The following is a 22,512-nucleotide window of genomic DNA, read 5'->3' on the forward strand; positions in this document are numbered from 1 at the left end:
ATGTTAAATACCACCAAGTGGCACTTAACAGCAAAATACAGAATGTGGGAAACTAAAGGACAAATGACCCAGTTACTTAAAAAAAAAATAAGGGGAAAAATAGATAGATGGAGGGGAGTCAGCTGTAGATTATATAGAAGAAACAATCCAAGCATCTAGGAGCATATCAGTGCCTAGATTCTGAGTTCTGAATACCATTCCCCACTAAAAGGAATCATAGAATCTTGGAGAAGCTATTGATTCCAGGTATGAAACAGGGAAAATACAATGTGAACCTGAAACATATTTTTGTGCTAGAAAGTGCTCAAAGAATGATGAAGACATGTCAAAAGATAGAGAAGCCAGCCTGACAGGACTCCTACTAACCAAATTGAGGACAACTTGAATATCAAAATGAATAATGACAGCAGACAGTAATGGATTAGAAACACATTAAAAAATAAAAATCTGAGGCCATACTGACGCTAAAATTGAGATGAGGTAAGGGAAGAGTGCCAACCTAAATATATACATAAAATGATGTGAATTTTTTCAACAATCTTAGTAATAACTGATTCAGGCAAGAATCATCAGTGAACATTAAAATCACTAGGTAAAAATTTTTGAGGAACAAGGTATTCACACAGTTTGGCAGTTCTACAAAATATTAAACATAGTTATTACATGGTCCAACAATTCTACTCCTATGTATATACTCAAAAGAAATGAAACATATATCACAAAAACTTCCACAGGAATGTTCATAGAAGCTTAATCTGTAACAGCCAAAAAGTGGAAACAATCTAAATGTCCATCGACAGATGAATGGATAAACAAAATGTGATTTATGTCAATACAATAGAATATAACTCCACCATCGAAAGGAATAAAGTACTGACATATGCTACAATATAGATGAACCTTAAAAACATATGAAATGAAAGAAACCAGACATAAGAGGTCACATTTTATATGGTTCCATTTATATGAAATGTCCAAAACAGACAAAACCGTGAAACAGAAAGTAAATTAGGGGTTGCCAGGGGATGGAGAGTGACTGACAGGGAAAGGGTTTTTTTTAAGGGGTGATGATAATGTTCTAGAATTAGTGGTGACTGCTGCACAACTGTGTGAATGTACTAAAAATCCCTGAATCTATATACTTCAAAAGAATGAATTTTATGATATGTGATTTGTATCTCAATAAAGCTATTTTTAAAAAGATAATCAAGATGTTTTAGGGGAGTAAATCTGATAGGAATATCAAAGCTGAGTGGCATCAGGTAACCCAATCTGGAATTTCAGCATTAGCCTGTAGGCCTGTGACTAATGTGGCAACCTGGCTTCAGATAAGGCAGTAAGAAATGAGAATGGTAGAAGTGGCAGGGCTTGGGGGTAAGGGGTTGGCATTTACAAGACAGTTATATACTAGGAGCTGTGCAGAAACTTGTGGGTGAGCACCAATGTAAGGAGAGTCGTCTAGTGGTGTGGGTCAGGGGAGGGAATGTCAGTCTTATGTCGAGGTGTTCACGTCCCTGTCATCTAACAACATCAAAGGACTACAGCCTTCCCCAAGATATTCCTGAAAGCCCTTTCAGAGGCCATCAGCCTTGATGATAAGCTGGGACCTTAAATCTCCAGAGCCTGGATCAATAACACTTACCTGGAAAGTTCCAAATTGGAATTTTTACTTCTGCTGGGCACAGCTCTTCTACCTCCAATTTGAAAATGAGGTCTGGTTTGGTAACCTGGTGCCCTGCTAATGAGAAATACAGCAATACCTCTCAGAGCCTCTGAAAAAGAGGAAGGTGGAGTTTGGGGCACCACAAAGGACCTATCAATGACCCAGTGGTAAAGTCAAACCATTTTACCTGGACTTTGAGTTAACAAACACCTGTCCAGAAGAGCAAAGAGGGAAAAGGAACTTTCATCTCTAGAATTCAATGTCAAATTCCTCAAACAGTTCAGAGACGTTTCAAGTTTCCAAAATTGAGAAAGGAAGGCCCTCTATCAGATACAATAATTATAATCAGTAAAATTACCTGAGGAAGCCATTCTTACCCACAGAGACCAGGTTGTTGTATGTCTCCAGCATCACATCTCTGTACAGGGTCCTCTGTGGAGGGTTCAGGTACTGCCACTCCTCCTGGGTGAAGTCCACAGCCACATCCTCAAATGTCACGAGTTCCTGCAATTGCACGTTCCTTTTATTCTAAAATGCCAACTACTGGGTGATGAGTATGGAATGTAGGGGAACTTTTGATTGGGGTCCCAGTTCATAATGATTACTTAATACAGAATGCATACTTTATATCAAGTTAGTGACCTACACTACAGGAAAAGCACAAATCATGGCAGAAAAACTATTCCACTAAGTAACAGAATATGTAAGATGATGTGGTATTAGCACAAGGAGAAACAAATGTCCAGTACAACTAAAAAGAATCCATGTATGTATGGACACCTGACTTATGGAAAGGTTGGCACTGCAAAACAGTGGAGAGAGGATAATCTTTTCAAATGTGGATGGGTTACTGGCTATGTGGTGAAAAAATAACATTTAACCCCTAACTCTCACCATCCACAAAAATCAGCTACAGGTAGGTAAACTGTAAATCTAACATGAAAAGTAACACAATAAAGCATCTAGAATATACAAAAAGGTTTCATAGTCTTGGGGTAAGGAAAGAATTCTAAAGACGTGAAATGCACTCATAATGGAAAAGACATGTTACAAAAGTATAAATGTAACAGTAAAAGGCAAGCTATAGATGAGATTCTCTGAAATGTAAGTGATAAAGGGATCTTATCTGAAATATATCAAATAACCCCTACAAATCAATAAAGAACATACAGACAACACAGAAAAATAGATGAGATGTGAATAGGTACTTCACACACACACAAAAATAAACGACCTATGAGCATAAGAAAATATACTCAACCCCAGTAGCACTCAGATAGATGAAAATTTAAGTCACACTGAGACACCACTATGTACTCACAAGAAAAGTTATGATTAAGCAGACTAAAATATCAAAAGATTGTGTTGAAATTGGAACTCACACACACTGTTAGTAGGAATGTAAACTGTTATATGATTTTCTGGGGAAACACTTTGGCATTATTCACTAAAGTTAACGATTTGCACACACTGTGACCTAGCAATTTTACTCCTAGGTACACACCTTAGAAAAAGTCATGAACATGTGCTCTAGATACCAAGTACAGGGTTGATCACAGCAGCAATATTTCTAACACTAGATTGTGGAAAAAATCCAAACTGTCCCTCAGCAACACAATGGGTAAGCTGTGGCATAATCATTCAAGAGAATACTGTGTGGTAATGAAAATGGATCAACCACAACTGCAAATCCAATACAGAATCTCACAGATGGACTGATGAGCCAGAGAATCCAGACACAAAAGAGTACATTCTGCATGATTCTATGTATATATATATATATATATATATATATATATATATATATATATATATATATATATATACAGAGAGAGAGAGAGAGAGAAGAGTAAGGCCTATGCATAACGTCAGAAGTTAGGAGAGCGATTACCTTTTGAGCGGTGCTGATTAGGAGAGGCCATAAGCAGGGTTTCAGAAGTCCTGAATGTGTCCTAATCTTGGACTGGGGAATAAGCTACCCAGTGTGTTTATTTTGTGATAACTCATCAAGCTGTATAGTTATAAGCTGCATTTCATATATATTATAATTAAATGTACTTTGTATCTTTATACTTAAAAATTATCTTTGACAAAAGTGCAAAGGCAATTCAACAGATAATGGGAGTTTCCATTTCAACAAATGGTGTTGGAATGATTGGATGTCCATATGCAACAAAAAGAAAAGAGCTTCAATCCATACCTCCAACATATATAAAAATTAAACTGTACCACAGACCTAGACTTTGATTTTAGATGTAATATCTAAGCCTACACAATTTCTAGAAAAAACCTTTTTAATCTGAGGTTAGCCAAATATTTCTTAGACATGACACCAAAATTCAAATGATACTGTTAAGAGAGTAAAAAGCCACAGAATGGGAGAAAATATTTAGCAATCACATATCTGGCAAAGAAGTTGTATTGAGAATATACAAGAAACTTAAAAAACAAAGAGCGAAAGAGAGATACTTTACCAAAGAAGAAATACAAATGACAAATAAGCACAAAGATGCTTAACATTAGTCATGACACTGCAAATTAAAACTGCAATGAGATACCACTACACACCTATTAAAATGGGGGGAAAAAACCCGGAAAATGTCAAGTACTGATGAGGATGTGAAACAACTGTAAGTCTCATAGATCACAGATAGGAATGCAAAATGGCATAGCCACTTTGGAAGGCAGTTTTCCAGTTTCTTATGAAGTTAAGCATATATACCCATATGACCCAGCAATCCCACTCAGGTATATTTACACAATTGGAATGAAAACTTATGTAAACCCCAAAACTTGAACATGAATGTTTATACAACAGGTATAACTGTAATCAAAATCTAGCAACAACCCAAATTTTTCAACCATTGAATAGATAAGCAAACGAATTCTTTCAATGTAACACCGACACTCAGCAATAAAAATGAAGAAACTGAAAATACATGCAACAGCATGGATGAACCTCAGATATATTATGCTAAGTAAGAGAAGTCAGACTTAAAAAGCTACATGCCATGTGGGAATTCTATTTGTATAACATTATGGGAAAGGCAAAACTATAGAGACCTAAAAATGTATCAGTGATACCAGAGGCCAGGGTGTTGCAATGGTTGACTACAAAGGGGAAGTATTGGGAAGTGACAGACCTGTTCTGTATCTTTACTGTGGTGGTGGTTCATACTGTATGAGTTTGTCAAAACTTGCAGAACTATACACTAAAAAAGGTCTGTTTTCCTGTATACAAATAGTACCTTAATTTTTTTTAATTAAGGAGCTTCCAGGTAATGTAGAATAGTTGCATCTGTGTAAACCCAAATCTCTCCACCAATTCTCCAAAACCATTCGGATCAACATGAAGAACAAATAAAACCACACAGTCTATAACTTCAAGTACAACTTATAACAGAAAATAGAAACCACTACAAATTTATAATCACCTATGTATAACTAAAACATAAATACCAAATTCAAGCTCAAGGTGGCTTTCACACTACTGCCATAAATCTTCCTGGAGTGTGAGAAGAGTCTAAAAAAAAAAAACAGTCAGGATACCAGAAGGGAGCAAAGAGCCTAAGGTGACTGAAATCATACTTAGAAAGAAAAAATCTACTATAATTATGAAAATACTGAACAACTAGCTGGCTATATCAAAGTGCCAGCTATAGGAAAGGTGTGTGGGACCCAAGGTGGCAGTCACAAAAAAGCACTGCCTCTGAGGGAGCAGAAGGTAAAATGGAACTGTTAGGCAGGAAAATAGATATGAGTGGGTGGAAAGAGAATAAGGCCTGGAATGTTTGAATATTCCCCAGATAAATGAGGGTACCTCAGCATAACCCATGTCTTTATTGTGTTAATCATGCAGGCCCAGCTTATTTTTAAACTTTACCTATATGCTGTTTTTTTTCTCCTTTGGCCCAAATCAAGTAGTTTGCAACTGAGGCAACTAATTTAGCATGCAGGCCCAGCCGTAAACAACATAGTAAAAGGCAGGAAGTTAAGAAGTAAGATTCGTAACTTACTTTTTAGCAAACAGACAATAACTCAGCCCACCTTGGGGGCTGGGCAGGTGGTCTTGTTTGATATGCTCCCAGACCAAGATGCTGGTATCCCAGGGAGAAATCAGAGCAGGAAGTTCCTTGTGTTAAGTTAATTCTAAGTATTCAAAGACCACTTAACAAGTCTGTACCCTGAGCTCTTAGTCACATTCCTTAAAAACCCTTAAAAGGGGGAACCCCCAACCTTTTGGGGCACTCCTCTCTCTCTGAGATTGCCCACACATTCTAAGTACGTAACCTTTTAACTTTAAACTCTCTCTTTTCAACCTTTCAGGGCACCTCTCCTCGCTGAGGTTGCCTGCACTTTTTCTCTAAATAACTTTAAATAAAACTTTCACTTTGCTTCACTACTGTGTCTCTGCCCTTCAATTCTTTGTTGCGGCGGGGACAAAGACCAAGGAAAATATACAACACTCGCCCAACATATTAAGGAAGAACAATTTGGAGATTGGGTAGTGAAGGGGAAAACGAGAGAAATTTAGGTTCATGTACAACAGAATGATCAACACAAATGAAAACATGTCAGAGTACACACAGTAGCTCTCCACAGTGCCAAAGGAAGTTATCCATTAAGGAAACTGCGCTTTGCCTCAATGACAAAAGAGGGTGCTCTTGAACCAAAATTCATGTAAGCCACCCAACCTCTAAAACTGTCCTCAAAACAAACAAGTGAAAACAGTCTGCATCCATTCAAAGCTTAAGAATTTTAAAAACCCAGAAAATATTTCAGGTGCTAAGACATTCACCCCACAATGACAGCAAAATGAGAGAGTAGGCAGCTCTGAGCTCTTATCTCCCCACAGAAACATCAAAAAAAAAAAGCAGTAACTTTCAGAACCAACTTAGAACTCTGGAAAACATTCAAAGGTCTGTAGCAACCAAGCAAACATAGAAATAAGAAATGGCAACTAAAGATGGTAGGAAAACTTCATGGCATTTTTGCTTGCCCCAACTGCTTCCATAAGTGGCAGCAGTCTTCAAGTACTGGCAGCCCATATTCCCAGTGTGGAACCCTGGTTCTTGGTCCGGAGGGAGCAGAGTAGACCCTATTCACAAATTAGGGTTTGTCCATTCTAACCTGTTGGAGGATACCAGAAGGACTGATGCAAGGCACTTGCTTGTTTTGCCTAACCAAGGAGAAAATTTATATAATTAAAATAAATGCTGATATGAAGAGAATTCAATACCCAATCCTGTCCTCCACCCCACCCCCCAAAAAAACTAAAGATTTGAATTGATGGTAATATCCTTAAGATATCCAAAGATAGATAGGTAAAGAAGGAAGGATGAAGGAGGGAGTGGGGGAGGACCAAAGGATGGACAGAAAAGGAAAGAAGGAAGGGACAGATAGACTGGAATGGAAGGAAGAAAACAAAGAAGACAGGGAAGGAGGAATGAAGGAAGGACTGCAATGAATGGAAGGAAAGACAGAAATATGGACTAGAATTGAAATAAGAAAAGAAGCACAGGACAGACTGGAATGGAAGGACAGAAGGATGGATTCGAATAGAAGGCAAGATGGAAGTACAGACTAAGAAAGGAGACTGGAAAGATGGATAGAAGGACAGACTGGAATGGAAGGAAAGATGGAAGGACATGCTAGAAAGGAAGGAAGGGAGGGAAGGAGGGTCAGAGAGAGGGAGGGAAGTGGGAAGGGGAGAGGAAGGCTGGAATGAAGGAAGGAAAGAATGGGAAACAGACTAGAATGGAAGGAGTAAAAAGGAAGGAAGGGCAGATGGATGGAAGAATGGGTGAGAATGGAAGGAAGGAGGGAAAGGATGGACTGGAATGGAAGGACAGACTGAAATGGATGCAAGGCAGGAAGAACTTGAACTTAAGGAGGGATGGAAGGATGAATAGAAGGAAGGATGGAAGGACAGAAGTAGGGATTAGAATGAAAGGAAGGATGGAAGCATGGCCTGGAATTGAAGGAAGGACAGAAGGATGGACTGAAATGGAAGGAAAAAAGGAAGGATTGAAGTAGGAGTTAGAATGAATAGAAGGAGAGAAGGAAAGACTGGAATGGAAGGATGAAAGGACATTCACCCACAATGTCAGCAAAATGACAGAGTGGAATGGAAGGAAAGAATGATGGAACTACAGACTGGAATTCAAAAAAGGAAGAATGGACAGTTGGTTTGGAATGGAAGGAAGAAAGACTGGCAAGATGAACTGAAATGAATCAGAGGAATGACAGAGGATGGACTGAAATGAATGAAAGGAAGGATGGAAGATTGGACTGGAATGAAATGAGGGAGGGAAGAAAGGACTGGAATGAAAAGAAGGCAAGAAGGATGGAAGGATGTTTTGTATGGGGGAGGGGGTCTTGGATCACCATGGACAGTATAATAATGTAATAGAGTGGGGAATAGCTACACCAAAAAGACCAACCTTCTAATTTAGGGTGGTGGCTTTAGGTCACTCCCAGAAGAGCTGGAGACAGAAAGCAGTTCACATGGACAATCATGCTTATAAAATGAAGCCCTAATAAAAATTCTAAGCACCAAGGCTCTCATGAACTCCCCTGGTTGACAGAACTCCATGCATACCATCACACATCAATGCTGTAAAATTAATGCACCCCTACTTCATGGGGAAAGAAAAATGGAAGCTCTGTGATTGGTATCTTCTTGGACCCTGCCCTATACATTTCTTCCCTTGGTGGATCCAATCTGTGTCCTATCCCTGTAACAAGCCATAAACATTAGTATAACAGCTTTCAGTGAGTTCTGTTGAGTCCTTCCAGTGAATTATAAAACCTAAGGGTGATCTTGGGACCCCTGAACTTGTAACTGGTGTCAAGTGAGGGCATTGTCTTAAGGGGACTGTTCCCTCTAAATTCAGAGTTGTTAAAACTCTTCATAGATAGAATGACACAAAGTCACAAAGACGTAGTTATCCCTAAGTGAATTTATAAACTTAAGGTGAGTCCAACAAAACCAAACAAGGTAATACTAAAGATAATAATTTTTTTTATTGTACAAAAATAGCTAGAAAACATAGGAAAAAAAATTCTTGGTAGGGGAGGTAGCCCTACTGGGTAACAGAACATACTTTGATAGAGGCATTCTCTCAAATCAGAGGGTTAAAGACCCAGTTTTTAATAAATGGTGCTGGGACAACTGGAGAGCCATTTGCAAAAGGATGAATTTAATCCATACATCACACCATACACAAGAATAAACACAAATGGATCAGGGAACTAAATGCAAAAAGCAAACCACAAAAAGTACTAGAAGAATGCATGGGTGAATGCCTACATAACATAAATGCAAGGAAAGACTTTCTAACTATGAATAAAATCCAGATGTAATAAAAGATTGATAAATACAAGCACAAAAATATGAAAACATTTTTGCAAGTCTAAAGACGAATGACAGAATAAGGGAAAAAATTGTGGCAACATACATCACAGATAAAGATTAATATCCTTAATATATAAGGAACTCCAAAATCAAGAAGGAAAAAAGATCAAATACCGAATAGAAAATTAGGCAAAAAGCAAAATTCACATAAAATATATAAAATGGCTCTTAAATATATGGAATTATATTCAATGCTACTCATATTAAGAGAAATGCCAATTAAAGCTACACAGATATACCATTTCTTACCTAGCAGATTGGAAAAAAGTTTAAAGCCTAACACACTCTATTGGTGGAGCCATGCTGAAATAGGCATCATTATACATTTTTGGTGGTAACGGAAAACAGTACAACCAATGCAATCAGTACAACTCCTATAGAAAAATAAATATGCTCACCAATCTGCAGAAAAGTACTGAAGATCCCAGTGAGGACTTCAACAAAGAGAAGAGATGAAAAAAAGCCACTCAGAGCTGAAAAATACAATAACTGAAATGAAATGTACAATGGAGGGAATGAATAATAGATTGCTGCAAGTAGAGGAGAAATCCAATGAGATGTAGATTAGAGAATAGGAAAACAACAAAGCTGAGGAACAGAGAGAAAAAAGAAACTCTAGAAATCAAAGAATACTAAAAGAGCTGTGTGACAACTCCAAATGAAACAATATTCACATAACAGGGTACCAGAAGAAGAGAAAGACAAGGGATAGAAAAATCTCCTTGGAGAAATAATTATTGAAAACTTCCCCAATCTGTGGAAGGAAACAGACATGCAAATCCTGGAACCACAGAGAGACCCTAACAAAAGGAACCCCAGGAAGAAAACACCATGATATATAATAATTAAAATGACAAATATTAAGGATAAGGTTATTGAAAGCAGCCAGAGAGAGAAAAAAGACTACTTATAAGGGAAACCCCTTAAAGGATATCAACAGACTTCCCAACAGAAACTTTACTGGCCAGAAGGGAAAGGCATGAAATATTTAACATATTCAAACAAAAGGACCTTCAACCAAGAATCCTCTATCCAGAAAGACTATAATTCAAATTTGAAGGAGAGATTAAACATTTCCCACAAAAATGAAGACTGAAGGAATTTATAACCACAAAATTGGCATTACAGGATATGTTAAAGGGACTTCTGTAGATGGAAATGTTATTAAGCCTAAATAGTTTTCATCAGTGAAAACAAGCCCATAGTAAAGGTAGTAGACCAATTACTTACAAAGCAAGTACAAAATTAAAACAAAAGTAGTAAAGCCAACCATACACAAAATCAGTCAAGGGATACACAAGATGCAGATTGATATCTAATACATAGTGTGGAGGAAGAAGGAGAAAAATGTAATTTTAGATTGTGTTTGAAATAGAGCAATCATCAACTTAATATAGACTGTCATTTGTTAGGAAACTACCCATGAACGTTATGGTAACCACAATCCTAAAGCCTACAATATATACACAAAAACACTTAAAAAGAGAAATCCAATAACAACACTAAAGAAAACCATCACATAACAAGAGTATAAGAGAGAAAGGAACAGAGAGAAACCACAAAAACAACCAGAGAACAATTAATGAAATGGCAAAAAGTACATACCTTTCAATGACTACCTTAAATGTAAAACTGAATGCTCCAATCAAAAGACACAGAGTGGCAGAACGGATTAAAAAACAAGACCCATCTATATGCTGCCTACAAGACTCATTTCAGACCCACATACATACATAGACTGAAAGTGAAAGGACGGAAAAGATATTTCATGCAAATAATAGGTAGAAAAAAAGCAGGAGTAGCAGTACTAACATCAGACGAAACAGACTACAAAACAAATAAACTAGCAAGAGACAAAGAACATTATAGAACATTACATAATGACAAAGGAATCAGTCCAACAAGAGGATATGACTGTTACAAATATCTGTGCATCTAATATGGAAGCATCTAAATATGTAAAACAAATACTAACTGAATTAAAGGGGAAAATAGATTGCAACTCATTCATTTTAGGAGACTTTAACACATCACTCATATCAATAGATCACCAGACAAAAAATAAATAAGGGACCAGAGTTAATAAGAATATTAGATCAGGCGGGCATAATTCATAGCTATAGAACACTCCACCCAAAAGTAGCAGAATACACATTTTTCTCAAGCATACAAAAAATATTGAAATGTTATCAAGCAACTTCTCAAACCACAATGGTGAAAAACTACAAATAAATTACAGAAAGAAAACAAAAAGCCCAAAAACACATGAAGGCTAAACATCATGCTTCTAAACACTCAATGGATCTATGAATAAATCAAAACAGAAATCAAGCAATACATGGAGACAAATGAAAACAAAAATACAACAGTCCAAAATTTGTAGGATGCCACAAAATGGTTATAAGAGGGGAGTACACAGCAATACAGGCATACCTCAACAAACAAGAACAATCCCAAGTAGTCTAAACTCACAATTAAAGAAGCTAGAAAAAAGGGGACTGGCCTAAAGATGGTGGCGTAAGAGGTGAGACAGAAACATGCTCCCAAAACCACATATAATATTAAAACATAGCACATGTAACTAATCCTGTAAGAGCAACAGGAAAGAAGGCTGTGACAGACTGTCTACATCTGTGGAACATAGCTGACCTCATGGAAAAGGGTGAAGTACCAAAGCCGTAATCCGGCAGGACCAAAGACCTTCCCCCACCCCCACTCACTGGAGGGAGGAAAAGAAACGGAGCAGGGAGGGGGTGGAGGCCTAGGACTGCTGAACACTCAGCCTTGGAGATCTGCTCTGGGAGCACAAACCTACACTACATGGTGCTCTGGAGATTAGTGGGGTTGGAAAGCTAAGACAGGCAGAATACTTGGAGAGACTGAGATTCCAGTCACTTGTGGAGAACAGGTACTCACAACCGGCCACTATAGGACAAAAGAAAGGCAGGCACTCTGAGAGACTTCTGAACAGCAGGAGGGCTGCTAATGGGGAAAGGATTACACAGAGATTGCTGCTCAGGAGAAATGACAGATGGACAAAACTGACACATCGCACTCAGCCCAGCAGGTTGGAAACTTTCAGGAGCTTCAGGCACTCCATCCCCCTGGCTGGCAATGCAGCTCCGAGGCCCCCTGCCACAACACACAGCCTGCCACTCCTTCCTCCCAGCCGGCACCAGCTTGAAAACCTGCTGACTCCCCCATTGTACCACTCCAGCCAGAGGGTGGCCCCACCTATGGCAGCTACAAGGGCATAACATACACACTCCTCCCTATGCTCCCGGCCCACTGGCCCTGGAAATGGAGACAGGCACTGCAGCCAGGAAGCAGGAAAGAGCTCTTTCCCCCTGGAAGGCACAAGCATCACTCACCTATGACCCCTGCCATCGTTCCAGGGGCTGAGAAGCTCCAGAGAGTAGAGCTTCGAGGCACTAGAGGGCACCCCCTACACCAAGTTATTATTCAAATATGAAACATCCAAAGAACTTGGTACAAACCAAAATCCCACAAAAAACAGAAAGAGGGCCAAGTGAAACTGAACTCACCAATCTTCCCGAAAGAGATTTCAAAATAAAAATCATAAACATGCTCACAGAGCTAGAGAAAAATATTCAAGACCTCAGGGAGTAATTTGAGATAAAAACTTTGAAAAATACAGTGTCTGAAATGAAACATTCAATGGAGGGATTTAAAAGCAGATTAGAGGAAGTAGAGGAGATGGTAAATGAAATAGAAAATAGACAATAGGAATACAAAGAAGCTGAGGCACAGAGCGAAAAAAAGATCTCTAGGAATGAAATAACATTAACAGAACTGTGTGACCAATCCAAACGGAACAATATTTGCATTATAGGGGTACCAGAAGAGAGAGAAAAAGGGATAGAAAGTGTCTTTGAGGAGGTAATTGCTGAAAACTTCCCCAATCTGGGGAAGGAGATAGTCTCTCAGGCCATGGAGGTGCACAGATCTCCCAACACAAGGGACCCAAGAAAGACAACACCAAGACATATAATAATTAAAATGACAAAGATCAAGGATAAAGAAAGTGTATTGAAAGCAGCTAGAGAGAAAGAAAAGATCACATACAAAGGAAAACCCATCAGGCTATCATCAGATTTCTCAACAGAAATCTTGTAGGCCAGAAGGGAGTGGTATGATATATTTAATGCAATGAAACAGAAGGGCCTCGAACTAAGAATACTCTACCTGGCAAGATTATCATTTAAATTTGAAGAATAGATTAAACAATTTCCAGATAAGCAAAAATTGAGAGAATTTACCTCCCACAAACCATCTCTACAGTGTATTTTGGACAGACTGGCATAGATGGAAGTGTTCCTAAGACTAAATAGCTGTCACCAGAGAAAGTAAAACCACAGTAAAGGAAGTAGACCAATTAATTACAAAGCAAATGCAAAATTAAATCAACTACACCCAAAGTCAGTCAAGGGAAACACAAAGAGTACAAAATATGATACCTAATGTATGAAGAAAGGAGGAGCAAGAAAAAGGAGGGGAAAAAAAGAACCTTTAGATTGTGTTTGTAATAGCATACTGAGTTAAGTTAGACTGTGTGTGATAGTAAGGAAAATACCCTTGAACCTTTGGTAACCACAAATATAAAGCCTACAATGGCAATAAGTACAAACTTATCAATAATCACCCAAAATTTTAATGGTCTGAATGCGCCAATCAAAAGACATAGAGTCACTGAATGGATAAAGAAAGAAGACCCATCTATATGCTGCCCACAAGAGACTCACTTCAAACCCAAAGACATACACAGACTAAAAGTGAAGGAATGGAAAAAGATACTTCATGAAACAAATAGGAAGAAAAACTCAGGAGTTGCAGTACTTCTATCAGACACAACAGACTTCAAAGCAAAGAAAGTAACAAGAGACAAAGAAGAACATAATATAAACATAAAGGGGTCAGTCCAACAAGAGGATATAACCATTATAAATATCTATTTACCCAACATAGAAGTACCCAAATATGTACAACAAATACTAACAGAATTAAAGGGGGAAACAGAATGCAATGCATTCATTTTAAGATACTTTAACACACCACTCACTCCAAAAGACAGATCAACCAGATAGAAAATAAGTAAGGACACAGAGTCACTGAACAACACATTAGAACAGATAGACCTAACAGACATCTACAGAACTCTACACCCAAAAGCAGCAGGATACACATTCTTCTCAAGTGCACATGCAACATTTTCAAGAATAGGTCACATACTAGGCCACATGAAGAGCCCCAGTAAATTCAAAAAGATTGAAATTGTACCAACCAACTTCTCAGATCACAAAGGTATGAAACTAGAAATAAACTATACAAAGATAACAAGGCCCACAAACACATGGAGGGTTAACAGCATGCTCCTAAAAAATCAAAGGACCAATGACCAAATTAAAACAAAGATCAAGCAATAATATGGAGACAAATGAAAACAGCAGCTCAGTGCCCCAACTTCCATGGGACACAGCTAAGGCAGTTCTAAGAGAAAACTATAAAGAAACTCAGGCCTATCTAAAGAAAGAAGAAAAATCCCAAATGAACAGTCCAAATTCACAATTAATGAAACTAGAAAAAGAACAAATAAGGCCCAAAGTTAGTAGAAAGAGGGACATAATAAAAAGCAGAGAAGAAATAAATAAAATTGAGAAGAATAAAACAATAGAAAGAATTAATGAAACCAAGAGCTCGTTCTTTGAGAAAATAAACAAAATAGATAAACCCCTAGCCAGACTTATGAAGAACAAAATAGAGTCTACACACATAAACAGAATCAGAAATGAGAAAGTAAAATCACGATGGACACCACTGAACTACAAAGAATTATTAGAGAATACTATGAAAAATTTTATGCTGAATAAATGGACAACTTTCTAGAAAAATACAACCTTCCAAGACTGACCCAGGAAGAAACAGAAAATCTGAACAAACTACCAGCAATGAAATTGAATCAGTAATTTAAAAACTACCCAAGAACAAAACCCCCAGACCATATGGCTTTACTGCTGAATTTTATCAGACATTTAGAGAAGACCTAATACCTGCTTTCCAAAAAGTAGAAGAGGAAGGAATAGTTCCAAACTCATTCTATGAATCCAGCATCACTCGAATACCAAAACCACGCAAAGACACGACAAAGAAAATTACAGACCAATATCCCTGATGAACATAGATGCAAAAATACTCAACAAAATATTAGCAAACCGAATTCAAAAATACATCAAAAAGATCATCTATCATGATCAAGTAGGATTTATTCCAGGGATGCAAGGATGGTACAACCTTCGAAAATCCATCAACATCAACAGAAAGAAGGACAAAACCTATATGATTATCTCCATAGATGCTGAAAAAGCATTTGACAAAATGCAACATCCATTCATAATAAAAACTCTCAACAAAATGGGTACAGAGGACAAGTACAACATGATAAAGGCCGTATATGACAAACCCACAGCCATCATCATACTTAACAATGAAAAGCTGTAAGCTTTCCCTCTAAGATTGGGAACAAGACAAGGATGTCCACTCTCCCCACTTTTATTCAACATAGTACTGTAGGTCCTAGCCATGGCAATCAGACAACCCAAAGAAATAAAATGCATCCAGATTAGCAAGGAACAAGTTAAACTCTCACTGTTTGCAGATGACATGATATTGTACATAAAAAACCCTAAAGAATCCACTCCAAAACTACTAGAACTAATATCTGAATTCAGCAAAGTTGCAGGATACAATACTAATACACAGAAATCTGCTGCATTCTTATATACTAATGATGAACTAGCAGAAAGAGAAATCAGGAGAACAATTCCATTCACAAGTGCATCAAAAAGAATAAAATATCTAGGAATAAACCTAACCAAGGAAGTGAAAGACCTATACCCTGAAAACTACAAGACATTCTTGAGAGAAATTAAAGAGGACCCTAATAAATGGAAATTCATCCAACACTCCTGGCCAGGAAGAATTAATATTGTCAAAATGGCCATCCTGCCTAAAGCAATCTACAGATTCAATGCAATCCCTATCAAAATACTGACAGCATTCTTCAATGAACTGGAACAAATAGTTCTAAAATTCATATGGAACCACAAAAGACCCTGAATAGCCAAAGCAATCTTAGAAGGAAGAATAAAGCAGGGGGGATTATGCTCCCCAACTTCAAGCTCTACTACAAAGCCACGGTAATCAAAACAATTTGGTACTGGCACAAGAACAGAGCCATAGGTAAATGGAATAGAATAGAGATTCCAGATATAAAGCCACACATATATGGCCAATTAATATATGATAAAGGAGGTATGGGTATATAATGGAAAAATGACAGTCTCTTCAACAACTGGTATTGGCAAAACTGGACAGCTACATGTAAGAGAATGAAACTGGTTTACTGTCTAACTCCATACACAAAAGTAAACTCAAAATGGATCAAACACCTGAATGTAAATCATGAAACCATAAAACTCCTAGAAGAAAATATAGACAAAACTCTCTTGAATATAAACAAGATCAAATTTTTCATGAGCTTATCTCCCCAGGCAAGGGATATAAAAGAAAAAATGAACAAATGGGACTATATCAAACTAAAATGCTTCTGTACAGTAAAGGACACCGTCAGTTGAACAAAAAGGCATCCAACAGTATGGGAAAATATATTCATAAATGATATCTGATAAGGGGTTAACATTCAAAATATATAAAAAGCTCACATGCTTCAACATCCAAAAAGCAAATAATCCAATTAAAAAATGGGCAGAGGATCTGAACAGACACTTGTCCAAAGAAGAAATTCAGATGGCCAACAGGCATGTGAAAAGATGCTCCACATCGCTAATTATCAGGGAAATTCAAATTAAAATCACAATGAGATATCACCTCACACCAGTTAGGATGGCCAACATCCAAAAGACAAACAACAACAAACACTGGCAAGGATGTGGAGAAAGGGGGACCCTCCTACACTGGTCGGAATGTAAATGAATTCAACCTTTGTGGAAAGCAATACGGAGGGTCCTCAAAAAACTAAAAATAGAAATACCATTTGACCCAGGAATTCCACTACTAGGAATTTACCTGAAGAAAACAGGATCCCAGATTCAAAAAGACATATGCACCCCTGTGTTTATCACAGCACTATTTACAATAGCCAAGATGTGGAAGCAACCTAAGTGTCCATTAGTAGACAAATGGATAAAGAAGATGTGGTACATATATACAATGGAATATTATTCAGCCATAAGAAGAAAACAAATCCTACCATGTGCAACAACATGGATGGAGCTAGAGGGTATTATGCTCAGTGAAATAAGTCAGGTGGAGAAAGGTAAGTACCAAATGATTTCACTCATCTGTGGAGTATAACAACAAAGCAAAAACTGAAGGAACAAAACAGCAGCAGACTCACAAAACCCAAGAATATCAAAGGGAAAGGGGTTGGGGAGGGTAGGTGGGAAGGGGTTAAGAGGTATAATTAGCACACATAATATGGGGGAGCATAAGGAAGGCAGTATAGCACAGAGAAGACAATATAGCATCTTACTATGCTGATGGACAGTGACTAATAGGGTATGTGATGGGGACTTGATATGGGGGGAATGTAGTAACCACCATGTTGCTCATGTGAAACCTTTATAAGATTGTATATCAATGATACCTTAATTAAAATATTAAAAATAAAAAAATTGATCATAGGTCTAAATGTAAAACCTAAAACTACAAAACTTACAGAAGAAATAGAAAATATCTTAATGACCTAGGATTCAGAAAATAGATCTTAGACATGACACCAAAAGCACAAGTAAAGGCAACAAAATAATTATTTATGATAATTTACAAATATGTAATTTATAAATGCATAACATAATTATTATCCCATAAAGGAAATAACTTCTAAATTGCATATTTTCAAAATTAAAATTTCTTTTTCTGTGAACACTGTTAAGAGAATGAAAAGACAAACCACACTTATAGAAAATATTTACAAACCACCTGTCTTACAAAAGACTTGTTTATAGAATATATAAAGAACTCTCAAAATTCAATAGAGAAAACAATGCAATTTTAAAATGGGCAAAAGACAACTGAACATTGCTTCACCAAAGAATATATACAATAATAAACATATACAATGAGATTCAGCATCATTAACTATTAAGGAAACTCAAAGCCATGATGAGATATAACTATGCTACTAGAATGACTAAAATTTAAAATACTGACAATACCAAGTGCTGACAGACTTTGAAGCAATCGGAATTCCTAGACATTGCTGGTAGAAATTAAAAAATGATTAACCATTCCAGAAAACAATTTGGCAGACACTTAAAAAGTTCAACATACACTTACCAAATGACCCAGCAATCCAGTATTTACTCTAGAGAAACAAAAACACATTCACACAAAAACCTGTGTGTGAATGTTTAAAGTAGCTCTACTCATAATTGCCAAAAACTGGAAATAATTCAAATGACTTTCAACAGGAGAATGGGTAAATAAGCTGTAGTACGTCTATACCATCAATTACCACTCAGCAATAAAAAAGAAAGAACTACTGACACACAGGATAACTTGGCTGAATCTCCAAGGAATTACACTGAGTGAAAAAAAAATCCAGTCTTGAAAGGTCACATGCTATATGATTCAATTTATGTCACATTCTTGAAATGATAAAATTCTAAACAGTGGAGAATAGATTAGGAGTCTAGGAATGTGATGAGAGGGGGAAAGGGATAGATGTGGCTATGAAAGGCAACATAAGGGATCCCTGCAGAGATGGAAATGTCTTGACCATATCAGTGTCAATATCCTGGTTGTGACATTGTACTATAGTTCTACAAGATGTAATGTAACCAGTGGGGGAAATTGGGTAAAGGATACATAGGTTCTCTCTGTATTTTTACATTTGCATGTCAATCTATTATCTCAAGATATTTTATTTTAAAAAGGTTATATACCATATGATTCCATGTATATTAAATTCTTCAAAAGATAAAACTATAGTGACACAGAACAGATCTGTGGTTGCCTAAGGTTACAGGTCAGGTTACAAAAGGGGTAGCATGAGGCAGGTTTTTAGAGAAAACTATTCTCTATCCCATAGATTAGTTACACCAATCTATACATGTGTCAACATTCATCAAACTAGACAATAAAATCAATTTTACTGTACATTAATTTTAAAAACAAAATTTTTTTAAGTGACAGAAAAAAGATGGTAGGCTGTGGGTGTCCACAGGAATTTGTCTCTTGGTCAAATGAGAATCAAAAATCCAACTGAGAAAATTAGTTCAGGGAAATCATTTGAAAGACGAGCAAGTTCCCTAAGATATTTCATTTCCAAATTACATTTTGACATTATGTCTTCAGCTCACTAAGGAATGCTGTAAGAAATACCTGCAGGATAAAGAAGATGTGGTACATATACACAAATGGAGTATTATTCATCCATAAGAAGAAAACAAATCCTACCATTTTCAACAACATGGATGGAGCTGGAGGGTATTATGCTCAGTGAAATACGCCAGGTGGAGAAAGACAAGTACCAAATTATTTCCCTCATTTGTGGAGTATAACAACGAAGTAAAACTGAAGGAACAAAACAGCAGCAGACTCACAAGACTCCAAGGGACTAGTGGTTACCAAAGGGAAAGGGGGTGGGGAGGGAGGGAGAAGGAGTTAAGGGGTATTATGATTAGCACACATAATGTGGGGGGGGGCACAGGGAAGGCAGTACAGAGAAGACTAGTGACTCTATAGCATCTTACTACACTGATGGACAGTGACTACAATGGGGTGTGGTGGGGACTTAATAACATAGGTGAATGTTATAACCACAATGTTGCTCATGTAAAACCTTCACAAGATTGTATATCAATTATATGTTAATTTAATAAATAAATAAAAATAAAAATAAATACCTGCAGGAAAACAGGGACTGCATTTCTCACCTGGCTGAGATTGAACACAATTTCACCATCTACATGAGCACTCAGCAAAGAAATGCCTTAAAATGCAATTGCTGGAAACCTTTACTTCTTTGACAACTTGGTCTGCTCTCTTCTGATGTGTAAGGTGAGCCAGGTTTTCCTCTGGCTGCCAGAGGCTCAAAGGAGAAATCTGCAACTTAACATTATTATCTGTTACACCATAAATCTTTCACATGTCTACATTCTAACCTAGCCTCGCTGCTCTCATTTTTCCTGACCTTAATGCCCATATACAAGTAATTTCCTATAGATTCCTGCATACCTTATCACATCCATGATAAACAGAGAAAGCAACAGACAACAACATACCTACCTGGGGTTTGGCCATTTCCTGCTCTTCTTGGGAAAAGGCAGAGATGTGTGAGGACTGAGCTGGAAGAGTAAAATGTGTACAGCACATGAGAGACCCCACCAGGCTTGCAGTGCCCAGAATTATCTGCCTAGAAATCCCCTCACAGCAGCGGGGCATGAAGCTGTTTTGTAGAAGTTTGGGCAATCATGTGGTTTTAACAACCACCTGTGTTTTCTTGACTCTTCCTCATGTGAATGTCCAATACAAGGGGATTTTTCTATATATACTTGTGTACTGACCCAGAAATTGTACTTGTAGGTATTTTCCTTAATGAAATAAGATATCATGAGTCCTCTATAAGGAACTTCACCTCAGCATTGACTTTAATGATGTCAAACTTAAACGATCCTATATGACCCTTAATATGGTATAAATAAGGCAATACAAGGGATGAAATCCTATGTAGGTGTTTAAAAGAATGTTGAATGGAACTGTCAACTTACTTTCTGTGTACTTTTCTGTACATATATCCAAATTTCAAGTTTCTTAATTTTATACAATAAAATTTTAAGCTGAATCATGGTGAACTTCTAAATGAAAAAGTTATAAAACTACAGGAACCTATTTTAAAACTGTATGTTAAATTTTTTAAATGCATGCCCCTTATACACACTAAAAGGTGTACACACTAAGAATGGACATTTAAATGTGTGGAGGGAGTAAAATTAGTTCCTTTTCTTTTCCTCTATTTGCTAACTAACCTATAATTCAAATATGTTACTTGTTAAAACGCCAAGAAACCCCAAACTTATTAAAACTATTATTTCCAGGATGTTTTAAACCCAATTCCCCTCAGACCCCGCAGCACTAGATGCCCCCGACCCTTTCCAAGCCCCAAGCTCTGCATGAGGCCCCTAGTCAGGTGAGCCCTCTCAGGTACCTGTTCTTCCTTAGCCTCACCTCACTGGGGCGTCGTGCCTAGGAGCCGGATGGAAGCCTTCGGGTGCAGATTCACTTCAGCTGGAGCATTCACACTAGGCCCCGACCTTGGGGCTTAGGCAAAAGGAGAGGGGCAGAGAAGAGGCGGGGCGCACCTGAAGGGCCTGAGGGGTACGTATGAGTCCTTACTGCAGGTCACAGTGCTGGAAAATGTGTAAAAGTCAACGTTTAATAAGCCCCATTCAACCCTGACTACTCCCATAACTTTATCCACCAACGAGCCTACAGACCCTCATTCACTGACTCCTTGGTCCAACATCAATGACCCGCATAAATCCCCCTTCATTCAACCCCTAGAACTCCCCATGACTCCGCCCATCACCCCTCGCACTCGCCCCCTCAACCTCTCTCTGGACAACAGATTTTCTGCAGGCTGCCGAGGGGACCGTTACAAGAACTAGCCCCGAGAAGCACTTCCGCTTAGGGACCAGCTCTGGCTCTGCAGTGTACAAGGCTGCAGCAACAAGATGTGCGCATGCTCAGTGGGGGAATTGAGTCCGCATCCGCCAATAGTCAACCCCGGTGGAGGGGGGCGCCCTCCAGCAGGTCCGACGCGAAGGCGAGGAGGCCGCGGCGCAGGCGCGGAGAGAAGGTGGCCGCACCGGTGACGTCCAGCTCAGAAGAGATGGCTTCGCCTGCAGCGTCTCTTCCGAGCGCGGCCATTTGACAGGTGTTTATTTTGTTCTGCGGAGACCGTCATTTTTAAGACTTAAAAGACCAATTCCTTATGACGGGGAGGGGAAATGCCCAATTAAGGAAAATTCTAGCAGGCGCAGATTTAGTGTCTTGATAGGCAACATCGGGTTTGCAGGTGTAATTAAACCGGAAGACAGGGTGCATGGCCGAACTGCTCTGCGTGCACAAAGGCTGGGAGGTAGGGAAAGGTCACTGGCTGCATCCAGTGCCTTGGGCTGGGAGTTCACAGTCTAGCGTCTGAAAGACAGTATGCAGACAAAACACAAAAACTGAAGAATAAGTTAACAATAACTTAGGATACACACACCCTTGTGTGAAGGGAATGTGTTAAGTAGCTGTTGACAGGTTGTGTACCTGGATGGACAGGACGATCTCCTTTCATCAGAGGTGACAGTTATGCTGACCAAAAGGAGCAGGCCACCCAAGTATC

At 38.2% G+C, this 22,512-nt stretch overlaps 1 protein-coding gene across 7 annotated transcripts in view; it reads right to left on the reverse strand.

Annotated features, from left to right (window-relative positions):
- The window catches only part of LOC118918340 (zinc finger protein 182), a 41,734-nt gene extending 19,649 nt beyond the window's left edge, over positions 1-22,085 (reverse strand). For 2 of the 7 annotated variants that reach the window (XM_036897066.2, XM_057495278.1), the window contains exons 1-4: positions 21,348-21,711; positions 20,409-20,467; positions 2,041-2,167; positions 1,643-1,735 (exon numbers count right to left, since the gene is read on the reverse strand). In XM_036897066.2, the coding sequence (XP_036752961.2) occupies positions 1,643-1,735; positions 2,041-2,167; positions 20,409-20,423 (235 nt within the window). In that variant the 5' untranslated portion in view covers positions 20,424-20,467; positions 21,348-21,711. Of the gene's footprint in view, positions 1-1,642; positions 1,739-2,040; positions 2,168-20,404; positions 20,468-21,347 lie in introns of all 7 variants that reach the window. The other 5 variants (XM_057495275.1, XM_057495277.1, XM_057495276.1 and 2 more) reach the window with 5 other exon arrangements.
- Positions 22,086-22,512: the final 427 nt, after the last annotated feature.

Source organism: Manis pentadactyla, chromosome X, assembly GCF_030020395.1.
Source record: "Manis pentadactyla isolate mManPen7 chromosome X, mManPen7.hap1, whole genome shotgun sequence".
NCBI classification, from domain to species: domain Eukaryota; kingdom Metazoa; phylum Chordata; class Mammalia; order Pholidota; family Manidae; genus Manis; species Manis pentadactyla.